Source organism: Talpa europaea (assembly GCF_964194135.1).
Source record: "Talpa europaea genome assembly, chromosome: 4".
In the NCBI taxonomy this organism is placed as follows: domain Eukaryota; kingdom Metazoa; phylum Chordata; class Mammalia; order Eulipotyphla; family Talpidae; genus Talpa; species Talpa europaea.
The window spans coordinates 115,835,593-115,852,071 of record NC_140070.1 but is presented as its reverse complement, the minus strand read 5'-3'; the positions used below and the strand labels follow the sequence as shown (position 1 = coordinate 115,852,071).

General features: G+C 36.9%; 1 protein-coding gene across 3 annotated transcripts in view; it reads left to right on the top strand.

Annotated features, from left to right (window-relative positions):
- Positions 1-16,479, top strand: part of VPS8 (VPS8 subunit of CORVET complex) — a gene marked incomplete at its 3' end in the record, with an annotated part of 188,721 nt that overhangs the window by 39,187 nt on the left and 133,055 nt on the right. For all 3 annotated transcript variants that reach the window (XM_084231488.1, XM_084231489.1, XM_084231487.1), the window contains 7 exons: positions 3,332-3,412; positions 6,828-6,998; positions 11,123-11,197; positions 11,881-11,916; positions 13,009-13,099; positions 13,522-13,568; positions 14,520-14,609. In XM_084231488.1, the coding sequence (XP_084087614.1) occupies positions 3,332-3,412; positions 6,828-6,998; positions 11,123-11,197; positions 11,881-11,916; positions 13,009-13,099; positions 13,522-13,568; positions 14,520-14,609 (591 nt within the window). The remainder of the gene's footprint in view (positions 1-3,331; positions 3,413-6,827; positions 6,999-11,122; positions 11,198-11,880; positions 11,917-13,008; positions 13,100-13,521; positions 13,569-14,519; positions 14,610-16,479) is intronic.

The window sequence follows — 16,479 nt, the reverse complement described above, 5'->3', positions numbered from 1 at the left end:
TTTCACACAGCGTAAAATATTATTTGAAAGGCAAAACCAGTATATTCATTACCACTAGAGAGAACAGCTTAAAGATTGAACTATGAGATGAGAATTGAAAATTGAATTAAGTTCAGAGTATGAAGAATTTTGTATGGACTAGAGAGGCCGTGAAAGACTTTATGAAGGCGATATGGCAAACACTACAAAAGGAATAGCTATGCTTATTGGGGGAAAATAAGATGAATCAATGCTATAGAGTTAAAGTACCTGTGCAATCTCTTTTTGGTTTTTCTAGTTTAGTGAAGCAAGTGCAGCATTGTCTGCCCATTTCTCCAGCCAGAAATCTAAGAGTTGCATTCATTTACCCTTCTCCCTTCCTACCTACTCCATCACCACAACTTCTTGTATCCAAAACCTCCTGAAATTACTCCTTTTTTATCTCCCCTGTTGATTATATATGCTGTCATCTCTGCATGAGTGCTCTGTGCCGTCCTCCACTTTATCCTGGCTCATGGCAGATGCTGCCTTCCTTGACCTCCTGAACTAACTAGGAAACTAAGTAAACATGTAACAAGCTCAGAAACCAGGAAGAGATTATAGCCTGCTACATACCTCTATACAACCTTCTCCTTTGATAACATGCAGACTTTTAAAATTCTTTGTCTAACGTTTTTCTTCTTCACTAGACTTAAAAGTGCCATAAATTTAAAGACCAACCCTGTTGCTATGTTCTATCCACTATGACAGTAGGTGCTTAATAAATGTTAATTCTATAAATAGAACTGACAACATAGAGATACCAATGGTGGAAAATAAAGTTGAATATGTGCGATGGATCTATATTAGGGGATTGGCAAACTATGATCTGTGACCCAAATCTGGCAGACTGTTTTTTATAAATAAAGTGTTTTAGAACACAGCCCATTCATTTATATGTTACTTATGTTTTCATACTACAGGTGGCAGGGTTATATAGTTGTGACAGAGACTGAGTGGATTAAAAATTTACTGTGTGGCCTTCTAGAGAAAAAATTTGCTAACCTCTGATTCAGAATACATTAAAAAATTGACCTAGATTAATAATGGAGAGCCATCACATGTTCTTAGGTAATTATGTGATTAAAATGATATCTTAGGAAGATCAGTGTAGAAGTGGCAAAAAGAACAGATTAAAAGAGTAGGAAAAAGATAGATTTTGCTTATGTGCTGACAGTGTGAGGTGTTTGCATGAGGATGGTTGCTGCAGTGAGAATTAGGGTCATAATTTGAAGGAAAGATTAGGCTTCTGATCTTTTTGGATCTGGGGACTGAATAACATGAATGAAACACCACATTTCTAACTTTGCATTTTAGAAGCTTGAAATATTCGAAGGGGAAGTTCCTTGGGAAGAAACTTATTAGGAAAGGTTAGAATATGTTAAAGTGGAGGTGAAAGTGGCACTTTCAAGTATTGTTTTGGTCTCTGGGTGGATGGTAACACAAGTCTAGAATATAAATGAGAATTCCAAGATAGAAAAGGTAGTTGAGTTGTGAAATTCAAAATCCAATACATACCTAACCTTAGCGGACACTCATGCAAGAGGAAACAGGGAGGGTGGTTCCTATTAAGACACTTGTAGGGGCCTCCCCGGTGGCGCAGCGGTTGAGCGCTGGGTTGCGAAACTGCGCGCGGCCTCTGCGGCACCGGTTCGATCCCCGGCTGCTCCCCGGCCACCAGAGGAGGGTCCCACATGGCGTGCAGACCTCTCCTGCCGCCCGCTGCTCCCCTCAGCAGTGTACTTCGGTCCTTCTGCCTGCTCTGCTCTCCGCTCTGGCTCTGGTGAATTCTCTCACCCTCCCGTGCTTCTGACTGTACCCAGTGCATGTATAAACAAAACAAACAAACAAACCAGCAAAAAAATAAATAAAGCATGCCTCTATAAAAAAAAAAAAAAGACACTTGTAGAGGTAGGTGTGAAAATAGACAATGTGGCATCACACAGAAGATAAAGAAGGAAAAGCTTTGGGACATTATCTTCTCAGGGTAATGCCAGTACCAAATAAAGATCAAGGAAGAAGACTGAAGATGAGACCACTGGATATGCAAGAAGTAGTTCATTAGAAACTTTTCCAGAAGACTAAGTAACAATGGAATGAAGGTAGAAACTACATTATAGAGCTCAACAGTGTGTGGTTGCAAGAGAAAAAAGAATGGTTAAAGATAAGAGGTATATTAAGGGAAAATTTTTTTGCCCTTGTTTTTTATTTGAAGATAGAGAAGTCAGAAATGTGTTTGATAGCAAAAGGAAAAAAAAAGCAGTGATTCAAGAGGCTTGCACAGGAAGGGTGATATTAAACAGCGATGGATGGAGGGCAAGGGTTTCAAGTATATGTAGGCAAAATGATTTACTTCAGCAAGGGCTTAAGAACATCCTAGAACAGATAATGGCAGTATCTGTTTTGCTTATGAAACATTGTCAACATAACAAGATAGGACCAATTTGGTGCTTTCATTTTTCAAATGAGGAAACAGGAATAAGTGACTTGCCTTTGGTTATGCATTTATGATAGTGGAACTTACTCTTAAACACATAACTCTAGATCCTTAAGTAGTCTTTCTACAGGAAAGGTGATTTAGTGAAGATGCGAGTGCATGAAGGACCACGTTATGTGCTGTTTAGTTGTTAAGATGTTCAGGGAGGTCAACACTGCGAGTAAAGGCAAAAAGTAACTGGGATTTAGGAGGGAAAAGAACACTACTAACGGGGAGTATGCCAGAAAACCTAGGTTGAAGTGCACGTCTTGAATTTCATGCCAGTCCTTGTATATTATGCTGTGTCTCTGTTCTTCAGTACTTGATCACCTTGGGAGCAGCATGGCGAGAACAAATTATAAGGAAGTTGGAAGATTATAGAGTATATGTGTTGTGTATATACATATCAGTAAAATGTTGACAATTGAGGTTCTTTTGAGAAATTTTGGACTATCACACTTCAGCAAAGTCTAGTTCTGTCATTTTAGCAACTTTTTAAAAATGAACTTTTGTTTGACTTTAGCACACAGTGTCACCAATCTCATATTATGCTTTAACCCTTAGCTAAATACAATCACTGATGTGATGAAGTTAGGTTTTCCTGAATTATGACAAAGTGAATATTATTTAAAAATATCTACCAATACTAACTAGACACCTGGCCAGTTATGCTTTCGAGTTTGGTATATGGCATGGCATGACTTTTTTTTTTCATTTACTACATAATGGTTTCTTTAATTATCAGTATTTTTCACTTATACTATGAATGGAAATCATTTCCTTAAAAAGTTTCTCAAACATTTGCTGTTATTTAGGCTATTTTTATTTCATCATCAGGTTAAGAGAGATGAATCTGGAGCAATACATGTTACTAAACAAAAGCATCTTCACCTGTACTATGACCTCATCAACTTTACAGTGAGTACTAGTCAAATTCAATATCCCCATTTTATGTCATTGTTTTGAGTCCAGGGTATATTAAAGATGCCAAAATTTCTGCCATGAATCATGACTGTTATGATTATATAAGATATGGACAGAGGAGAAGTCCCTCTTATATATATTTTTTTAATTTAAAATTTTTTTTCTTTAAGATTTATTTTATTTATACAAGAGCTGGGGTACAGGCCAGATGCGCAGGAGGGTGAGAGGATTCACCAGAAATAGAGTGGGGAACAGAACAGGCAGCATGATGAAATACACTGCTGAGGGGAGCAGCGGGCGAGATAGCAGAGGTCTGCTCGCCATGTGGGTTGCTCCGAGGACGGTGGGGATTGAATTGGCACTGCAGAGGCTGTGGACAGCTTCACAGTGCTGCACTCAACTGCCTGCGCCACCAGGGAGGCCCCAAAGATTTATTTATTTATGCATGCAAGAATTGGGGTACAAGCCAGAGATGAGGGGGGTGAGAGAATTCACTAGAGTCAGAGTGGGGAACAGAACAGGCAGATTGACTGAAATACACTGCTGAGGGGAGCAGTGGGCGAGTCAGGAGAGGTCTGCTGTGCCATATGGGTAGCTCCCTGGACGGGGATTGAACTTGTGCCGCAGTGGCTGTGGATAGCTTCATAGGTTGTGTCTCAACCCCTTGCGCCACCAGGGAGGCCCCCCCCTTATATTGATTAAAGTTTGAGTTTGGTGTGTTCTTTTTTTGTCTTTCAGCCTATGTTGTGCTAAATACTGGCAGGATCAGGAAAAGTTTTCTTTACTAGCCTGATTGGGGAGTTCTGAATAATTTAGGTGAATTTCTTAAGGAAAGTTGCCCAGCTTCATTTGTAAACACATTTTTATACTTCTGAGCTTATTCTAAAAGGGTTTAGGAATTTTTGTAACCTATTTTTTTTTAAGATTTATTTATTTATGCATACAAGAACTAGGGTACAGGCCAGAGTTGTGGGGGGTGAAAGGATTCACCAGAGACAGAACAGGGAACAGAACAGGCAGATGGACTGAAAGACACTGCTGAGGGGAGCAGTGGGCCTGACAGGAGAGGTCTGCTGCGCCATGTGGGTAGCTCCCTGTCTGGGGATCTAACTCATGCTGCAGTGGCTGTGGCAAGCTTCATAGGTTGCGTCTTAACTCCTTGTGCCACCAGGGAGGCCCTGTAACCTATTCTTTTCTTGTGGGTAAACATTTTGCAATTTTCTCTTTACCATGCACTCAGTTCTGAGTGATTTTTTGAGAGAGTAATATATTAAAAAAGAGATTATTTCTCTTTATATTAACTTTTTCTTCATCAAATTGTGTGTTCATTCTGTGAGTAGTATAATTATAATACACTGCTGGGTTTCTATTAATAGTGCTCTTGGGGCCTCCTCTGGTGGTACAGCGGTTGAACGGTGGGCTGTGAAGCTGCCTGCAGTCTCTGCAGCACCGGTTTGATCCCCGGCCGCCGGTGAGGGTCCCACATGGTGTAACAGATCTCTCCTGCCACGCCCGCTGCTCCCCTCAGCAGTGAATTTCATCAGTCTGCCTGTTCTGTCCCCCGCTCTGGCTCTGGTGAATTCTCTCACCCTCCCACACTTCTGATTGTACCCAGTGCTTGTATAAATAAATAAATCTTAAAAAAAACAGAACTCAGCACATCAGTATCTGGTATCCAGTGAAACATTCTGCATATACATGAATATAGGCAATCCTAAATGGTCAAAACAGTGCCTTATTTTTTCAATAAAAAGAAGTTTGTCACCCAATGTGATAAGATCTAAGTTTTTAGAATATAGATGAAATAGATCTTTTCTTTATAACATGATTTATTAATTGCACATTGCCTCAATCTCACATATAGACTGTTGATGTGGAAGTAACAGTTTCTCCCATATACATTTCATAAAATAACTGTTGAAACTCTTCCTTTGCTTATAGGACATTATTGCCTTTATTGTCTCTTGATCCCCTCGTTGAATCATCTAACACAGTTTTTTTTATACACTTCATTATCATCGCTTCTGTTGAAGATGTTTGAGATAGAGCACTTTTAAAATCTTCATAGGACTCTGTACCCGGAAAGATTTTTCTCAAGCACAAGCAGTCATTTTCTTTACAATAGAATAGTCATTGTTTTCCTTTGTCCTGTGGTTTATCCACCATGTGACTACTATCCACTGCTTTATAAATTATCTTTAAAAGACATGTTTACAACAATATCAACACTTGCAATTATGAGGGTCCAATCTCGGAAAACATGCAAACTTACTAAACGTGTGCTATCTTGTCATTTTCTCTGTCTCCATTTTAACCAGGTGACCTTTGAGAGGGTCTATAAACTAGCACTCACTAGTTTATATAAGATGAAATAATGTATCTTTCCTATATGATACTTTGTTTTTCAAAGTAAAGTGATAAGAAAGCACTTTACGAGCTCTTTGTAAAATATTTGCGGCTCAAATTCCCAGTTTTCTGATAGATCATTTGATTTTGGAAAACAAAACAAAACCTTTCCCTTTTGTCATCAGTGTATAGAGCCAGAGTCTATCTTCAGCATATTTAAAATAAAATTGTTATATTTTCAACTTGGTTGTCTTTAGTGTGGTATTATGTAGATAATCTCTGATAACATGGACTAGGTCCTAGAAATAAGCCAGCACGAATCCTGGAGAGATAATGTGCATATGGGAAGCGCTTTTTTCTGCCTCATTTAGAATTCTAATTCTGCAGACTTTAAGACTATTGATTTCTTGGGGAGGGATTGAGATTAAAATAGTTTGAAAATTAGATGTCTTACACAGAAGCCAAGAAACTTGTCAAAATGGCACCATATGCAGAAGCTTTTAAACATTACTTTTTAAATTATATTGGTACTTATTAAAGAAGATTCAAAAAATAGAGCAAAACACTCTCCCATAATTTGTAGAGAGGTTTTCAAGGAAATATATATTTTAAATACCTTCGATTTTAAAATATGTACTTCTTAAATGCTAGCACTTCCATCGATCGTGGGTTTATATGAGGTTTAATTTGTGTTTTGTTTCATTAATGTCAGAAAAACAAAAAGATTTGTCATTTTGTTAAATCACTTATGCCAATGTACCTCTTCAAAAATTTTTATGGAAGTCAATATATGCTATAGTATATCTCTGAAAGCTCTTAACTAGCTTCTTTCACACCAAGAAGGTGTCATTTTATTAGCAATGTCAAAATTCAGTACTGTGTTGTACACCTACTGTCATCTGGGCTGTCACTGAGTAGATCTCCCTGTAATTGTGTTGTCATCAAGTTATTAAATGGACAAGGTTCTCAATGTAATATACCTGAGTAGCCAGGCTTTCTTCTTGTATTGAATGATAGTTTGGGATGGGACTTACTTTTGTTTTGTTGTGTGCTTGAATTGCAGTGGATAAACTCACGCACTGTTGTGCTCTTGGACAGTGTAGAGAAGTTGCATGTGATTGATCGGCAAACTCAAGAGGAACTGGAAACAGTGGAGATATCAGAAGTTCAGTTGGTCTATAATAGCAGCCATTTCAAATCCCTGGCCACCGGAGGAAATGTTAGCCAGGCACTGGTAAGAGTTATCTACTATCTTGGCATTGCTTTGATGAAGTGGGTATTCTGTTATTTTATTTTAGAAATAAGAACTCTGAGGAGTTCTTTTAGGTCTTGAGGTGTTTCTTTAAAATTCAGTAGATTAAAGTGGATGGTGAAATGTTTGTAAACATTCAGGAATGTGAACCAACACAATAAATTCTGTTAACTTCTATCCAGACCTATGTCTAATTTAATACCAAAGAATTTTAACTTTCATACTAAAATAATGAAATGAACTTGAAAATTTATGAGAAATTGTAAAGCAAAATATTTTAGAATGTTTAATCTGGTGACAATAAGTCTGACAGACTTAAAGGATAAATGACTAAAATGCAGTTTTAGAACACTTCTGGCACTTAACAAAGATCCCCTGTACCCATGTCTAGTCAATACCCCATCCCATTTCTAGACCCAGGTAACCCATGTATCTACATGTCTCTATACACTTGCCTTTTCTGGACACTTCATATAAATATCAAGGAATATGTGACCTTTCCATGTGGCATCTTTCACTTAACACCTTATTTTTGAGGTTCATTCATATGGCAACTGTGTCAACGTTACTAATTTCAGCAATGAGAGAGATGACTTCACTATTAAGTATATAGATATTAAAAAGATAAAATGAGTAACTATGCCAATAAATTCAACAACTTTTGATGAAATGGGAAAATTCTTTGGAAGAGACAAATTACCAAAGATAAAATAAAAATAGAAAATCTAAGTGGCTATACAGATGGTCCCTGACTAAAGATGGTTCGACTTATGATTTTCGACTTTTTGATGGTACAAGAGCAATATGCATTCAGTAGAAGCCATACTTTGAATTTTGATCTTTTTCCAACTAGTCCTGTATAGAATGATACTCTCTTCTGATCCTGGGCAACTGCAGCAAGCCGCAGCCCCCAGGCATCTATGCAATCATGAAGGTAAATAACTGATATTCTACAGTGTACATTATTCAGTAAACCACATGAGATATTCAGTGTTTTATTGCTAAATAGGTTTTGTGTTAGATGGTTTTTCCCATTTGCACACCAATCTAAGTGTTCTGAGTGTGTTTAAGGGAGGCTAGGCTAAGTTATGATGTTTGGAAGGTTAGGTGTATTAAATGCATTTTTGACTTAATGATATTTTCAGTTTATAATGGGTTTATCGGGATGTAACCCCATCATAAATCAGGAAAGGTCTTTACATCTAAGTGGCTATATGTCATTTGAAAAAATTAAATAATTTTCTACAAAGAAACTCCAGGCTCAGATGACTTCATTAGTGGGTATTCTGAAGACCTATCATATTTAAGGGAAAAAAATAAGGCCAGTGCTACACAAAAATCATTTAAAAAATAGAGAAAAAGGGAACATATAACTCTTTTTATGAGACCAGCTTGACTCTGAAAATGAAACCAGACAAATTAAAATAAAGAACACTGCACACCCATGTTCTCATCAACATAGAAGCAAAAATCCTAAAAATACTAGCAAGTAGAAGCCAGCAGTATGTAAAGAGTAATAAATCATGCTCAAATGGTGTTTATCCATGGCATCCAAAGCTGGTTCAGAAATCAACATAATTTACCATATTAGTTGATTATAAAAGAAAAAATGTAATATCTCAAAAGATGTAGAAAAAACATTTGACAAAATTCAGTATCTATTCCTGTTATAGCTCCTAGCAAACTGGAAGTAGAAGGGAAGTTCTTTAGCCTGATAATCCCTGGTATCTAGAAAAGTCCTACAGCTAACATCATACTTTAAAAAACAAACAAGCAAAATAATCCCCCAGATTCTGTTCAAGTCTCCTCTACAGAAAATAGAGAAGATAAGAATGTGTTGAAAGATTCTATGGGAATGCATTTAGTAAAAACCAGATAGTGGGAAACTCTGTGGAGTAAGTGTTCCAGCTTTTTCATCAAATTAAATTCAAGAAAATAAAGGACTAAGAGACATAGAAGCAAACTTGTAGTTTAAAAGAGCGTTTGAAGACATGTCAGCTAGTTCCACTGTGTGACCTTTGTTTGGATCTTAGTTCAGAAAAATGAAATGTAGAAGAAACAAACACTAAACTAAAAACTAAACCTCATCAATATTAGACACTTAGGAGACATTTTCAAATCCAAACATTGATTGGTTATTTGGTAATGAGGAAAATATTTGTTAGTTTACAAAATTATGTTAATGAAATGATGGTTGTTTTATCTATTTATTTAGTTAGGAAATGACAGTCAAATTGTTTTTTTTTTTTTTAATTTTTGCATAGAGGAATTGGGGTGTAGGCCAGAGGTGCTGTGGGTGAGAGGATTCACCAGAGACAGTGGAGAGCAGAAGAGGTGGATTTATTGAAATACACTGCTAAGGGGAGCAATGGGTGAGACAAGAGATGTCTGCTTCTCCATATATAGGATAGAAATCAGGCCTTAGTGGTGATAGTGCTGAGACTTAACCCCTAGACCACCATGAAGGCCCAAATGGTGGTTATTTTAAAAAGGACTCATTTTTAATGCATATACTGACTTTATAATAGTATTCAAAATCTGAGATTCACTTCAAAATTAATCTATATTATCAGAGTGTCAGTACAAATATAGATGAAACAAGATTAGGGGCCTCCCTGGTAAACAAGGGGTTAAGATCAGCACTATGAAGCAATCTGCATCTACTGTATCACAAGTTCAATCCCCAGCCTTGGAGATGACCCACATGGTGCAGCACACCTTTCCTGTCTTGTCTGCTGCTCCCCTCAGCAGTGTATTTCATGCAGTCCGCCTGTTCTGCTCCCCACTCTCTCTGGTGAATCCTTTTACTGCCAGCCCTCCCTCCACCCACCTCTGGCCTACTCCTCAGTTCTTGTATGCATTAAAAAATAAATCTTTAAAAAAAAAAAAAAAGATTGGTGATGAGTTGATAATTGAGGAAACTGGTTAATGAATGCATGGGACTCCTAATTCTTTCTACCTTTGAATATGTTTTTAAAATTCTATAATGAAAACTTAAAATTATTATAGTTATTGACTACTTATATATTTTGCAAGATTTATGAATTTTAACATTTAAATTTCATAGAAGCTGAGCATGATTTTTCAAAGATGGGAAAGCGTAATGTCAGAAGTTTGAAACTTATTAAGGTCATATCCAGTAGGGACAGAGCCAAAATTTATAGCCCAGATTTGGCAGACAGTACATTTTGTTTCAATTTTGCTGGACTGTGCTGTCTCCCATATACTGTGCTGCGTTGCCTTCCTGTTTCCTCTTGTGTTTTATGTTGATATTTAATTCAAAGAACCATTTTGTTTTTCTTTTTTTTAAATTTATTTTCTTACATAGTTCTTCATTTTTGTACAGTAATTTGTTTCTCCCCTCAGGTGTAGCCCCCGTAGTTCTCCCACCACCATAGCACCTATGAACCATCTCACCAGAGCACCCTTGTGCTCTGCCCTCCCTGGTTTTTGTTTTTTTTTTTTTTTTAGTAGTTATTACAATAGTCATTAATTTTTTTAATTTATTTTTATTTTTTATATATTTCTTACATCATTTTTCAATTTTTGCACAATGTATGCATTTTCATCTTGGTTATATTCCCCATACAATTGCACCCCCCTTATTTTGACCCCAATCCCTCCTCTCCTTCCCCCCCTCCCCCGCCCATAGTGTGTCTCTGGTTAATAGTTGCTTGTTGATTTTGATTTTTTTTCTTTAATCCCCCTCCCTCTTTCTTCCTTGCTATCTGCCTCAGATCTCTGGTCAGCCTGAAGTTTTATCTTTTTCTTGACCTTTTGAAGAGCCATTTTCAATAAGACTGATTCTTTGCCAGAAGCAATGACTACCTGTTAACCGATAACAGGCAGCTTGTGATAGTTTCCCTTTAGATTTACAAGTTGGCATGTTCTTCCATTTCCCCTATTATTCTGAAAGATAAAAGGGCCATATGTAACTTTTTGCACTTGTCTTTTCTTCCACTTCCACTGACAGACTCTTAATTCTTTCCCTGCTCACTTTTGGGATGAAACCATATTCACCTAAAATGTTGTCTCTCTGCTTAATATTCTTTAAAACTTAGTGAGACCTCTAATGCATGTAATCTATTTTTTTAATTTTTTAATAGGCTTTGGTTGGAGAGAAGGCTTGTTATCAATCCATCAGTAGCTATGGTGGTCAGATTTTTTATTTGGGAACAAAGGTAAGCTCTTCCACTCTGTGGCTTGGCATTTGTTCATGTCAAAAATAGCTGGGGCTAGAGGAGGTTGCTGGTGAAGAGAGCAGTGCATTACAAAAAAGTATATTGATCAGCAGTAATGTAAAACTGTCAGGGGTTAGTTAGTCATAGTTTTTTAGCTAAATTTATTTTTTCCACTTTTAGACATATTTTTACTTTTACTTAGATTCTGATATGATGCTTATTTTCTTAATTCAGGAGTATACTTTCACAGTCTTTTTATTTCACAGATATACCTTAGCATGTATTGTGCCTTGTAATTAAGATGACCTGTAGCTTAGATCAACTTAGGATATATTAAAATGCATTGAGGCATTTGACTTAGAACACACTAACTGGAATAGAAACTGTTTTGTCAATTTATTATAGTGCTTTTTTAAGAAAACTGAGTGTTGAGAAATATTTATTATTAAAATTTTAAATATTACCATGTCAGAACTGAAACATTAGACATTTCTTGATTCTTGTCCATGGGATTAACTCCTTCTTGGACTGTAGACTTACTGACCTTTAAATGTTTGGTGTGGGCCATTACGAAATGTTTTTACTTAAAGAGATGTAAAATGAGATGTAGGACTGGGACAAATGTGTTTCCCAAACAAGTTTATTAAAGATGGCCGTTTAATTTCCTTCTCTTTATTTTCTAGTCTGTATATGTGATGATGCTGAGAAGCTGGAGAGAGGTGAGTTCAAAGTAGTTTTTTATGTTAAAACTATTGAGTTGATAGCGTCTTAACATTTGTATTTTGACTTTGCAGAAAAAGAGTATTTGGATGTGATTTTTAACATCAGAATTGTAATGAAAACCAGCGGAGCCACTAGGTACTTGATTTGATAAAAGTGACTAAGTTAGGATTAGATTTGACTACATATGTCAGAGAATGCTAACTTAAGTAAGATTTCTGTACCATGTAAAAACAAGAAGTAAACATACTGTGGTTCTTGTGGTCTTCTGTATATGATCTCATTCCACCGTACTTGTGTACAGATTCTCATCTCAAGGTATATTCTAGTGTGATTACTGGAGCTCTGACTTTCAAGTTCACATTCCAGGAAGGGCTGCTTTTTAAGGTGACACCCCAGCAATACCAAACAACACTTACCATTGGCCAGAACTTAGTCATGTGGCCCCGAGTGGCTATAGAAAATTCTTGGGAATATCCTTTAGCTGGTGTGTTGCTCTCCCAAATTTGGAATTGTTACTGAGGAAGAGGGAGTGATTGGATATCATGACAAACAACTAGCCGTTTCTGCTGCAGTGATATTATAGCTGTTTCCTCTTTTCTTACTTAAAGCATGTGGCTGACTAAACTACCTTTGCAGTCATTGTACTATCCAGTGCTTTAAGAAATGACTTTTCATGGTTATTAGAATAATTCGAGGGCCTCCCCGGTGGCGCAGTGGTTGAGCGCTGGGTTGCGAAGCTGCCCACAGCCTCTGCAGCGCCGGTTTGATCCCCGGCTGCTCCCCGGCCATTGGGTGAGGGTCCCACATGGCGCGCAGACCTCTCCTGCTGCCCGCTGCTCCCCTCAGCAGTGTACTTCGGTCCTTCTGCCTGCTCTGCTCCCCTCTCTGGCTCTGGTGAATACTCTCACCCTCCCGCACTTCTGAGTGTACCCATTTGCTTGTATAAATAAATAAATAAATCTTTAAAAAAAAAAAGAATAATTCAAGATACTAAACAGCAACTTCTCGTAAGATACTAAGTAGAATAGGAATTCTGACTGGTGATTGGTTAAACAACAGTGCCTGCATCTCTCCTTTATTCATTCTAGAGAGTGGATCATCTCCTGAAACAAGATTGTCTTACAGAAGCCTTGGCTCTTGCATGGTCTTTCCATGAAGGAAAAGCAAAAGCAGTAGTAGGTAAGTTAACAGAATACAGGTGTAGTGGACAGTGCTTTTCTGGAGTAGAGGGAATGAATAGTACTAATCACTCATAAACACTTTTAGTTTAATAGTCAAGTATTTTGCCATCAAGATGTTATACAGTCTTGTTAAGGTTAATAACAAATACAAGATAAAGAATTTTAAATGTCATCATTTAAATTCTTTCATTTCATACTGAAAAATTACTATTAGAACAATAGGGAAGTGCATTGAGATACTATCTGGTTGGACCCATGTGAGGTACTTCTGTTATGGCATATTAGCTAATATTTTGATACCTAAAGATTGTTATAAATATGCTCTATTGTTAACACAGGTTGTAATAGGAGATCAGAAGAGTTTCATTCCTGAGGATGTGGGCTAACTTTGGTTTTGTGCTGGATTTTGCTTCTCTACAGGGTTGTCAGGGGATGCCAGTAAGAGAAAGGCTGTTGTTGCAGATCGGGTGAGTATTTTAATAGGGTTTTTAGTAGGGAACAATACAGATTTGCTTTTGGTATTTGCTAATATCTCTGGTCATATTTAGGTCACTGATTCCAGTCAAGGAGAGAACATATAAAAAAGCCAGTCAGATTATAATTTCCTGGTACCATCTTTAGTGCTTTTTAAATCCCTCATCACCCTTTCCCTGCTTTCCTCCCTCATCTGTAAAGATGGTAAAATAGCCAAAGACACAGAAAAGAAGCAAGAGAAAACCCAGGGATCTGGATTATTTCCAAATATAAGTATAATCCATAGAAAATTAACATACATTAGTTTTTGTAAACTGATTAGTAATTATGAGAAATACCATATATGTAATGTTTGTATTGCCTGAGGTAGCAGAGGGCTGATGGTTTTATATATTATTAATTAGCATTAATCTGGTTAATGCTGCTATTTCCATACTTTGTTTTCCTAGCCTGAATTTGGTTGAATTCATTTACTATAGTTATTCCATCTCCTTTTTATTATGCAAATGCATTGGTAAAATTATATTCTTGATTACTGTAAGCATTTAGAAAACATGAGTAGAAATTGGTCACTCTTTAGACTCATGAATGATTTTCTCAGTATCTGCTAGAAGAACTGACTGTGTTCTTTAGGGAAATACCTACAAAAGAGAATTCCTGAAGAGTTTAACTTAATTTTTCATTTCCTGAGCAATATAGATACTATTGAGGTTTAGAGACTGGAGATGCTTATTAGGAAAGCTTAGCAAATTAGTACTAGCTCATTGGTTCAAAGAAATTAGGCTGTGGTTTGAAAAAAATGTGAAGTAAAGCCATTAAAGTCTTTAATTATATTCTTAATATAAAATAACTTTATTCTGCATTACTCAGGATGCACACATAGATTAAGTATTTTAAAACTTGAGATATATTTTAATTTCTATACCAAGATGTTTTCCTTACAGATGGTAGAAATCCTATTCCATTATGCAGATCGAGCTCTGAAAAAGTGTCCAGACCAGGGAAAAATCCAAGTGATGGAGCAACATTTTCAGGTATAACTTTGCAAATTTTTCTAACAGACGTTGCTATGAATAGGTCTAATATTTTTGTTTGTTTGTTTTTTTGTGGGACCTTTGCCGGTGGCCGGGGATCAAACTGGCGCTGCAGAGGCTGCAGGGCAGCCTCACAACCCAGCGCTGAATAGGTCTAATATGAAAGGGCCTCTTTTATGTTATTTGAGGATGAGACTTTCATGATTAGGTTAAATGTCTTTCAGTTATTTCAGAGCTTCTGGAACATTATAAATAATTCAATTTTGAAATAACAGGTGTACAGTCGCATGGGAGCACATGAGTAACGTTAGTGCTTATCTATTAGAGTTGTGTGGAAGGAAAGGATATAAGGATGCATAGCTATGAATTGACACCTTACAGTGGCTGATAACTGGCTGAGGACTAACATTTGTATCAACTAACAGTTGTAGAGAAGTGTACTACCAAAGGTTCAGTTTAGTTCTCCTCCAAGCACCTGTGACTCAAGAATAGATCAGTTACCAAAGAAAAAAGGGAAAGAAAAATAGATGATTTCTAGAATATGCTAATCAATGAAAGACCTTTAGTTTTTTCTTGGAACTCAGTGCAAATGGAAGTCAAGGTACAGTTTGAAGACCTGTGTAGTATTTATTATCCTAGTTTTACTATAGAAGTGAACTCCAGTATTTGTTGCAAATCTTTGTTTTTCCTTCCTTGTTCCTAGAACTTCTTCTCTACCCTACTTGCTCTTTTAGCAAGTATTTGAGGGCCTAATACAGAGGTCAGCAAGCATCTTCTAAAAAGAGCCAGATGATAAAAATTTAGACTCTGCCAGGCTTGTAGCTTCTTTGCAGATCTCTGTCACATATTCTTTTTCAATTGTTGTTGTGTTTTTTTTTTTCATGTGATTTTTTTTTTATTTTTGGCATTTTAATTTTGTATATATTTTACATCATTTTTGTACATCTTTGTCTCCGTACATTTCCCATCACCCTTGTTTTGATCCTATGCTCTTCTCACCCCGAAATGTGTCTCTGGTTTATAGTTGCTTGTTGATTTTGATTTTTACTTTATTATAATTATTCTTTTTCCTGATCCCTTATTTAGGTTTTCTAAATTCCTACTATGAGTGAGACCATCCGGTTATTTTCTTTTTCTTTCTGGTTGTTTTTAAAACAACTCTTAAAAAATATAAAAACCATTCTTAGCTGTGAGCCATTCAGAAATTGATTATGGGCAGAATATGGCCTAGGGACCAAAGTAAGCAACTCCTGATCTAATATGCCCTAGACACTGGGCAGTAGTGAGTAAAATGTACATGGTCCTTGCTATCTTAAATTTAGAAGGTTAGTCAAAATAATGTTTCCTGTGTGTATTAATGGAAATATTTAGAAGAAATGTGGGGATTTTGAACTACTAAAGAATAGGCACAACTTATATCTTTTTATTTTTTTTTATTTTTTTTTTTTTTTTTAAAGATTTATTTATTTATTTATACAAGCACTGGGTACAGTCAGAAGCGCAGGAGGGTGAGAGAATTCACCAGAGCCAGAGCGGGGAGCAGAACAGGCAGAAGGACTGAAGTACACTGCTGAGGGGAGCAGCGGGCTGCAGGAGAGGTCTGCGCGCCATGTGGCACCCTCCTCCGGTGGCTGGGGAGCAGCCAGGGATCGAACCGGTGCTACATTGGCTGCAGGCAGCTTCGCAACCCAGCGCTCAACTGCTGTGCCACCAGAGGAGGCCAACTTATATCTTTTTATATGTCCATGTGATAGTCATAATTTTAGAAGGTATTATTCACATTTATAAGTGATACTGAGGCATAGAGAGATTAAATAACTTGTTCCAGGTCACATAGTGAATGATAGAGCTGAGATTGGAATTCAGGTAT